General features: G+C 34.5%; 2 protein-coding genes across 2 annotated transcripts in view; one reads left to right on the top strand and one right to left on the bottom strand.

The window, feature by feature from the left end:
- Positions 1–7576, bottom strand: part of LOC126378044 (calpain-B-like) — a 59350-nt gene extending 51774 nt beyond the window's left edge. The window contains exons 1-2 of the mRNA XM_050026136.1: positions 7497–7576; positions 4643–5076 (exon numbers count right to left, since the gene is read on the bottom strand). Coding sequence (XP_049882093.1) covers positions 4643–4942 — 300 coding nt within the window. The 5' untranslated portion in view covers positions 4943–5076; positions 7497–7576. The remainder of the gene's footprint in view (positions 1–4642; positions 5077–7496) is intronic.
- A 189-nt stretch (positions 7577–7765) lies between these two features.
- On the top strand, positions 7766–8732 carry LOC126378200 (60S ribosome subunit biogenesis protein NIP7 homolog). The gene is made up of 3 exons (XM_050026420.1): positions 7766–7916; positions 8037–8329; positions 8519–8732. Exons 1-3 carry the CDS (start codon positions 7861–7863, stop codon positions 8710–8712), a joined length of 543 nt encoding a protein of 180 aa, XP_049882377.1. The 5' UTR covers positions 7766–7860; the 3' UTR covers positions 8713–8732.
- The last annotated feature ends 896 nt before the right edge of the window (positions 8733–9628 follow it).

Below are 9628 nucleotides of genomic sequence, written 5' to 3' on the forward strand. Positions count from 1 at the left end.
AATCTAAAACAACCGTCTAAAAATTCGCCCGGGTTATTCATTTATTTACTCATTCTTCCTAAAATTAAGAGCTGTCAATCATCCGTCCCTTTCCTTTTCGGCGGATAAGAAAATGACAGGTATAACTTAAAGTAAAATTAAGAGATGTCTGCAGGAATCGGGGCCAATATACAATAAGTTCTATTTTATTTGTATGTTCTCGACATCTGAGATTGTAAATATAAAAAGAAGCCCAAGGGGTACGCAGAGGTGTAAAAATAATAATAAAAACAAATAAGGTGATTTCGTATAATTTGACGGAGGTATAAATAAATAAATAAATATGACTAAGAAGAATAGCCTGACTGTCCTATTTTGTATGCCTTAGCGATGCCACAGATCATATAATACTCGATGCCAAGACCTTTGATGGCCGTTGCGATAAACAGACAAAAGGAGGTCGTTGTTTCAAAATACTTATTTGTAATTTTATAGACTTAAAATAAACCATGCCGCTTTACTACCCGGGATTGCCCGGGAGTAGGAATTGATAAATATCCTAAAATTCAAATTCAAAAATATCTTTATTCAATAGGTAACATAGTAGTTACTCTTTGAAGTTCAAGTTTTACATAACGAAAATGTTAACCGGTCTTCGGATAAGAAGTGGTTACGTATCAACGTGTAACGTGACGTGAGTCATGCCTATCTTAACACAACACTAAATATGTCAGGAAGTTGAACTCTGACGACTTAGTGCTCTATCTTAGTATTCTTAGTAGAGATAATGGACTTACAGGTGTTGAGTTGGTTACATTATTGGTCATCTTTCCAGATAGTTATTAAAATATTGATAAACGAAATCATAGAATTTTTATGTAGGATTTACTTTGTAATTATCAGAAAATATAAATAATAAACAAATAAATAAAAACGTAATATGATAAGGTAAAAACTGTACGCAGAACTAAGTCCTGACAAATCACTAATGTATACAGTATATGTACAAATATATAGGTAATTATTTAATTATATTTAATTTTATAAAGTATGTTTTTTTCTAATATTCTTATTGTAAAATAAGGTGTTAGCATAGGGAAAATGAGAGATCGCTGAAATTCTTAGAACGACGATGTACTTTCGTTTGGCCCTTTGCCAATTTTATAAATATTAGTAGATAGGTTAGGGATCTTTACTAGTAGCTTTGATGGACAGATGTGGACAGACAACGAAATTGAATTATTTGGCAATTTCGTGTCTCTATAAACAATTTTACATGACGAAGCACTATGTACTTTTTGCGGAAATATAACCATCAAACCGAGATTTGAAACTTTAGATGCAGCCAAGATTTAATTGCGAAGGTTGGCACGACAGTATGGCGTTTTTAAGCTAGCAGTGAAAATAACAATGTCTAACATAATTAAATACCGTAATATAATGTAATATAAACAGCCTATATACGTACCACTGCTGGGCACAGGCCTCACCTAGATCAACCGGTGAGGGCATGGAATATACTCCACCACGCTGCTTCAATGTCAAAACCAGGCAATTATTAATGATGATTGATAAATTGCGAATTTACATTTTTACGCAAGTTTTAGATAACGTTTAGATGTCCAGTACAGTCCATGTTTTACCATCTTTCAAGGATATTATGACCTCTTTTTTGTTCTTTTTAACTAAAAACACTCATTTTACCATTTACATGATAATAAGACCACGAAAGCGATAAAAAGGCTGAGAAGAATTTGATTGGCGTAAAAATCGAAGATTCGATTTTCCAAGTCAATGGGGCCTTCATATGCAATAAGGTGGAAAAACAGTCTGATAATCGAATACGAATATTTCTCTCGTGCTTGTATGTGTTTGACTAAGCTAAAGAATGCCAAAATAAATCTCGCTTATCGTTTAAAGAAAGCAAAGTAAGGCCTATTTCCAGAAAAAGTTAAAAATATAATCCCTCATGTCTCTTTTTTCATTCTTAGCGTGTGATGTCAGCCGGTAGGCAACCGCGTTATTTGATTACGATATAAGCGAGTTATAGTAATCAAATTATTACGAGCTTCTCTGCGTGAAGATGAAACAGACACTCGCGTTATTATTAACATTAAAATTATATAGTCAAGCATCGTTATATGTTAAAATGTTTAGTTTAGGATGAGATATTAAAGTTCATTACTTTGAATTTTCCCACAAGTTAGCCCTTGATCAGTAATGGCACATTTTGAAGTGGTATAGGTTGCAGTCTTTTTGATACCTACTAAGTTCTGAGATTGGTCATTTAGTCTGTATTTTAATCGCTCCCAGTCTAAAGTTTTAAGTATTGGATGTAGTCTTTATTTTTTCTAATTTGTGAAAGAGTTAAGCCAAGTCATTATTAAATTCATTTCCTATGCCTCAAGGTTACCTGGAAGAGATTGCTACCTTATTAGGTCGCTTGATGTAGCTGATTACAATTGTTTATTTATTTTTTTAATTTATTTTAAGTGCAATAAAGAGTTTTTGTATTGTATTGTATAGTTAATAATATGGTCTAAATCATAGTATAATAGTTAGGTTCTGGTGTTTTGTTATTAGACCACGCAAGAAACTGGTTCTGTGAGTTTCCTACCAGGTAATTTTGGGTTTTCCCCAACGGAAGTTGTATTCGAGTTTGGTTTGAGAACTGGGAAAAGGCATTAGAGTTATGAGTCAGAACAAAGATCTAATTTGGCGCATATTACGAGCCGTTTCCTTAAGAGTGATTAATTGTGACGTCATAATGATTCAGAGTTTAGTGATCGCTGTTTAAAGAAAGATTGTAAGATGAATGTCTATCAACAAAGAGATCATTTGAATCGAAAAAAACTCTGACTCGGACGGGACTTGGACCCGCAGCTCTTAATAAAGCCAGGACGAGCGTGTTAACCATTACACCACCTCCTGGGTCCTCTTCCTGTCCATGCGAAATTCTTTCATTCGATTTTTTCTCGATTAAAATTTTCTCTTTGTGAGTTTTCTTAAGCTCGGGTCAGTGCTATAAAAAACAAAAATCAATGCCTATTAAGTAAAAAAAAAACGATTACAAATTATTTTCCTTAGTCGAAATTTCCTATAATCGTTCAAGTTTAGTGAGTTCGTCAAAGTATTTCATCTTGGTCTTGTACGCTTTTGATGGGTACATATTAGGTATATGGCTTTGATTTTTGGAGTTTCGATGTTATAAAAAGAGCCCGTTTTTTACACTTAGTACTTTACTTTTACTTTAGTACTTTCAGTCACAGCGTAGGTAGGTACTGATTTTTTGTCATCCAACAAATGTAGATACCCAACGTGATATCTGTCGTTTTAGAAGTAACATTTTAATTCTGAATAGCCAATAGCTGCCAATAGTTGCTTGTCAAATTAGATGAGATTGCATGTGATGTAGTACACAGAAGCAGGTAATGAATGTGCAATGTGAAATTAATGAGGTGTGGCTAGCCATTAGTACGTTATTAATGGCCGTTAAGGTCGATCAGGTAATTGAGATTCGATGTGTACATGAAATATAAATAGAGGAATGGGGGATGATTATGGATCACTGTTCTAGTTTTGTTACACACATACTACAATACTACTATACTTAGCAATAAGGCCGCCTATTGTACTAATTATTTTTCTCTTTTGTTTTGTATTTTGTTTTTTCCTGTTTGTGCAATAAAGTATTTGTTATGTTATACATTGCATTTCCCTTCTAGAATTTTTATTATTAAAAATTTTCAGTTTGAACGGAAGTAAATTGGTTTTTCTGGACATCTTGTTAAATAATAATCCTGAACCATCTAAGGAAGTTCACAATCGCAACGGATCTTTGTGTTATGAACATGTGTTGATGGTTGCCAACTCTACACCATGAAATTGAGTATCGGACATACACAGCAGTCTTTCGTAAAAGAGATAAAGATTTCCTAACTTATTAATTTTTTTTTTTTAATAGACAACCGAATTTGTGCTCGAATTGAATGTCCGAGGATCAATAGGTACAATACCCGGCTGGGCTATCATTTGAAACGCGTAATATTTTTGCCCTCTATCTATGCGTATTTGTGTTCGTACAGACACTGTATGACTGATATCTATTTAACTTAATTTGTTATTTATCATATTATTACAAATTTCATTTATCATGAAATTTACGCTCAGCGGTAGCGTAAACGACTAATACCGGTCTCTTTAATGTCAAAAGTTAATTTAGAGTTCATAAAGATAACAATGATAAATGTGTAAACATTTACATCATATTCAAACGGAGAGACAATAGATATCATGTTTAACAAAGACATACATAAATACATATATTAAAAACAAACGAATAACTTAGGCTGAAACAGATGTTTACGGCGTTGTAAAACTTATAGATAGATATATTGTAATATTTATGCTGTTTGTAATATTTATGGATAGTAAATATTGTGATTCAATTACACAAACAAATATTTTACGGAGGAAATGGAAATACATATTATGTCATTCATTCGTGTTTTCAATAGACACTTTCAAAAGGCCTTTCACGCGGAAGCTATGTCTTATTTTTTGCGTATCTTGTGCATGGACAAGGTTTACAGCGTTTGGGTAACGTTATCGCCGTAATTCTTTCAATCGTCAACGGTATAAATGATCTAAAACAAACACTTACCACCATCTTAACATCCACAGATGCACACGACTCCTCGACCACTTCTTCGACTTCACCATTCTCGTACGCTTCAACTGGCAAGCAGGGGTACAGCTTCCCGCAGGCAACCGTCGGGGTTTCATCAGTAGAGGGAAGACTTGGGTATAGACTTCCACTGCGCCCAATCAGGGGCTCAGTGTCCCCCGATTTTCCACCGCGTTCCGAGTCCAGAAATCCTCGTAACGCACTGACAGCTTTACCGGTGCGGTGCCAGCCCCAACCGTTAGCTCCCAAATTCTTCGGGTAGTAAGTTACAGGCATCTTGCGTCAACACTCAAACACCATATGCTGTACACGGTACACAAGAGTATTTTTGTATGTTCTCTCAAAATAAACGTCTGCGTTATGAACCGAACCAACGTCGAATGAACTCGTCGTTATTTGCGATATACAATCTGTAACAAAGAAATGTTGATTCACCTTTAGTGCATTATCATAAATTAACCTGGTCCCCAAATTTTCTTCCTCATCCCACACAAGATCGTTGGCTCATGGGTATTCGTGGGTCATCTTTCAGTTGAACGACTGTATTCGTAAATTAATGGGTATTCCCAATAACTCGTATGTCTCTTACCTATTTTCCTACATCTTGGGAAGCGAGTTTGCTAATAATAGAATAAACTAAAGGTAAGTTGATTAGAGCTTCTTACTAAAACAATTAGATACAGTTGATATGATAAAATATCTATAGACACTGTATCTTTTTTGGTCGTTCGGTGTACTATAAATTATTACGAAAAGTGGTCCGAACAGTTAGAGTTCTGAAATATTTTATTAAATGTTCAAAAATTGATGCTATAATTTTCAGATTACTGGTTTACCTACTAAAATTGTCAGTCTTCTAATCAACAAAAGACAAAACTATAATGTCACAACAAAGTGTTAAAAAAATGCCGAGTTGTTGCGCACGAGTCATCAAAAAACGCGGCGAACTAAATTGGTTCGTTGCTGAGTACAACCAACGTCCTTGCGGTACAAAGTTATTCACATTTACTGTTACCTGATGGTCACAATAAGATGTAACAGACTCTTTGTAATGCAAATGTACCTTATGTAAATCAAGTTCAGTCCATACATAGACTGTGACTAAAAGATCTCAGAGTGCACCACAATATGTATGTCATCTAAAATAATGGTCATACACCTGCTATCGGTCATTTGTAACTTTATTTATTTATTTATTTATTTATTTTTTTATAATCTATTTTTAATTTATCTTTATTTATCTTAATTGAAACACATACTATCATTAAATTTTCCTGAGCAATACAATATTTCCAGGATAACGACATAAAGTATTATCTTGTAAATAGATGTTTTAAAGTTGAAAGCATCGTGGAACATTTTAACACTTAAAGTGATTGAGTATGACCATAGTAAATCATCATCATCATCCTGCCCTTATCTCAGTAGGGTTGGTTCAACATGTTTTCCTCTTCCAGTCATAACTGCCAGTTGTCATCTCAGTACTCACACCTTTCACACACATTCTTAACACAATCCATCCACACTTTCTACCGTCGTTAATGGCTCACAAAATTAAGCACATCAACGAAATGATGTAGGACAAGGGCAAATTTGGCCGCTCCCTCCGGACAAATGATGACGTCACTTAACCTTACATTGTCGGTACATTGGGGATTTTTAATTAAAAATGCTCTTAGTGTACTTTATATCTAAGGGAGCGGCTAGCGTGCCTGTTGGTTCGCGTTTGCCAATTAAATTAGGCAAAAATATTTAAATTAGGCCAATACAGTGTGACCCTACTGGGCGTTTTATGTCATTTATTAATTTATATTTTGGTAGTTTGCTCTGCTGTTAGTTTGCTCTACTATCCTTATTTATTCTATACTGTAGATTCTCTCAATTCATCCATTTTCAATCAATCAAAAGAAGCAATAATAGATAAAAAAAAGAATAGAGAAAAGTAATTGCAAGCAAATTTTCACAAGACAGTGAAATTATTCCAAGAACTGTGCAAATAACGACACGAAAATCAAAATATCTGTTAGTTGTTATTTTCATTAGGGATGCATTCAGATTTGTAAATAAGATTATAAATTGCTTCATATTGAGTGCTGCTCAGACATTTTAATTACTAAATTAAGGTACGTAATTAGAATAGTAATATGAGGTACCTTACAAACCCAACTATTGCAGCTTATACTTATAGTTGTGCAATGCCAATCCTGCTAAGAAATTTTTTTTTGCGTATTTGTTGCTCGGTTTATGTCTATATGACTTTCGAATTTCAATTTCACTTCATTAATCGTACTTTCGTATTTTTTAATCTATGAGCGGGAAAACTCGGTCTTTCTTATCATGATAAAGTAGCAGCAATGTTTTATCTTACAGCTTAGAGTTCTATTACACTTATCGATGAAGATATAACAATTACAGTTATAAAACCATTTAAGACCAATTCTATTAAAAATATCAAGTAATAAAAAATAATGTACCCAAACGAGTATAAGTTATTGCATTGAATTTTTTTTTTTAATTTTTCTTATACGGTATGTAACAAATTTTCACACAAATATAATAATATAATTTATAAAACTTAATTCAAATTTCGCGGTTACCTGAAACTAGTGCAAAACTGGTTTGTTGTCGTCACGTGATAAATCGTTTATAGCACGGCCAAAACAAAACAGATGTGGGAATTTGCGATAACTTATACAAAGAAGTCGTAAAACGTTTTTATTAAAATAACATTATTATGTTGACTTGCCCATATAAAATAAATCAAAATACCTATGTCTATGTTAACAGTACTCTAATGTTAATGACACAAAAGTTAGGAAAAGTGACTTACCACTATCTCTCCCGGCCTTCGATGAATTAAATTGAATGAACGTTCCAATCACGAGAGATCGTTCAATCCGCGATTCGCGAATGAGCGAACGAGAATAGGATTAAGAAGGTGCGTTCCGAAATACATGATTTGAAAATCACGTTAATGTTACATTTAATTATAAAAGAAAATAAATAAAATAAATTAAAATTTTTCAAGATAGATGTTTTCAAGCTTTAATAATATTTTTGTGAATAATTGCCTATTGCTATTAAAGAAAGATCCTTTAGTTTCAGAACGAGAACTGTCAATGTCATAACTGCGGCAAGACGTCGTGTGCACGTGTTTATATTATTGTTCTAAATAAATAGAAAAATAGCACAAAATGAAGGTTTTATCTGAAGAAAGAACGAGGATATTGTTTGAGAAACTTACTAAATAGTGAGTACTACTTTTTACACGACATTCATTCGCTAAAACTTGTGTTTTTCGACAGACGTTTTGTCCACGCTTTAACCATACATTTTTACCAATTTTAACTCTATTATTTCTAAATTCCAGCATTGGAGTCAATGTAAAGCTCCTTATAGACCGACCAGATGGCACATATTGCTTCAGAGAGAAGAAAGACCGTGTTTATTACATTTCCGAGCGCCTTTTAGCCTTAGCACAAACTATCAAGCCTGATCACTTAGTTTCGGCAGGTACATGCTTCGGCAAGTTTACTAAGACGAATAAATTCAGGCTACATATCACAGCGTTGACATACATAGCCCCATATGCGCCTTACAAGCTTTGGGTGAAGCCATCTGCGGAACAACAGTTTTTGTATGGACATCATGTTATAAAGAGTGGTAAGTATCACACCTAAATACATTACAAAGGCTATGAACCATTGTGATGAGACTGGTGGAGCAATTTATGTTCATATTACTATGTATTTATTACTTAATAGCCAACATTATGTCTCATTATGAATTCAGGCTTCAAGAAAATGAAATGTGAAAGTACTGTCTGTAACTAAATGGCAATTTTTTTTTCAGGACTAGGCCGTATAACAGAAAACACACCGAAGCATCAAGGAGTGGTGGTCCTAACTATGTCAGACATCCCGATAGGGTTTGGAGTAGCATCTCGCACGACAGCAGAGTGCAGACATGCAGATCCACTTGCTACTATAGCGTTCCATCAGGCCGATATCGGGGAATATATCCGCTCTGAAGATACACTTACGTAATAAATAGAATTCTTAGTATTTAGGGTGGTTTTATTTTAGTTTCTCAGGAACAATACAATACAGACTTGCTTTATTGCACATATAAACACAACATTAAAAACAATTACAAAACTGACCAGTGCAGCACAATCGGCTGCCTTATTGCTAAATAGCAGTTTCTTACAGGAAATCTTATATTTGGGAAAATATTATTTTACTTTATAATCCTAAGTTCTATTTGCATCATAGATCTTGATCTGTATAGATCTTAGTATAGAACAACACTGATCACGGCTCTATGTTATTTAGGCTCCATTTCTAAACAGGTACTGCCATCTATGATAATTTTTATAATACTACTACAGTCCATACACAACAACTGCTGCAGGGAGCTAAGTAGTTCTCTCAATTTGTAATAGATGGCGTTATTCATATAGTATTCATAATGGGGGACTTTCCAATCAACCGGAGGGGGTATGGAGCATACTCCACCACGCTGCTCCACTGTGGGTTGGTGTTATGATTTATGAAACTAAGATTTAATAATTCCCAGAAGACTTGGCGTCTAACCAGTAGGCTCTGCACGGTAACCGCGCCATGCGCGGCGCGAATTATATCGAGGCCTTCGACCAATAGCCGTTTGACGTCCATCTACGTAGATAGCAATCGTAATGTTTATTGGTCGAAGCGCTCGATATAATTCGCGCTGCGCGGCGCGGTTGTCATGCAGACCCGCCTGGCGTTTTAAAAGGGCTAAGGGGTCCCGAAGGAACAGCATAAGGAAATATAATAGTGTAACGCAGTGACGTAAACGAGTTAAGAAGGGTAAAGCCTACATAATTAGTTCATTTAATTTACGTAATTTAATTGGATTTCACGGAGGGTGACGGAATTTTGTTAAGTTTATTGTCTTCAGTTAGGCTTTTTTGGTGTGTAT

This window comes from Pectinophora gossypiella, chromosome 25, assembly GCF_024362695.1.
Source record: "Pectinophora gossypiella chromosome 25, ilPecGoss1.1, whole genome shotgun sequence".
NCBI lineage: Eukaryota > Metazoa > Arthropoda > Insecta > Lepidoptera > Gelechiidae > Pectinophora > Pectinophora gossypiella.

Coding starts and splice junctions, on each gene's coding strand:
- LOC126378200 (XM_050026420.1), top strand. CDS start 7,861: ATGAAGGTTTTATCTGAAGAAAGAACGAGGATATTGTTTGAGAAACTT. Junction 7,917..8,036: donor TTTGAGAAACTTACTAAATA/GTGAGTACTACT, acceptor TCTAAATTCCAG/CATTGGAGTCAATGTAAAGC. Junction 8,330..8,518: donor ACATCATGTTATAAAGAGTG/GTAAGTATCACA, acceptor TTTTTTTTTCAG/GACTAGGCCGTATAACAGAA.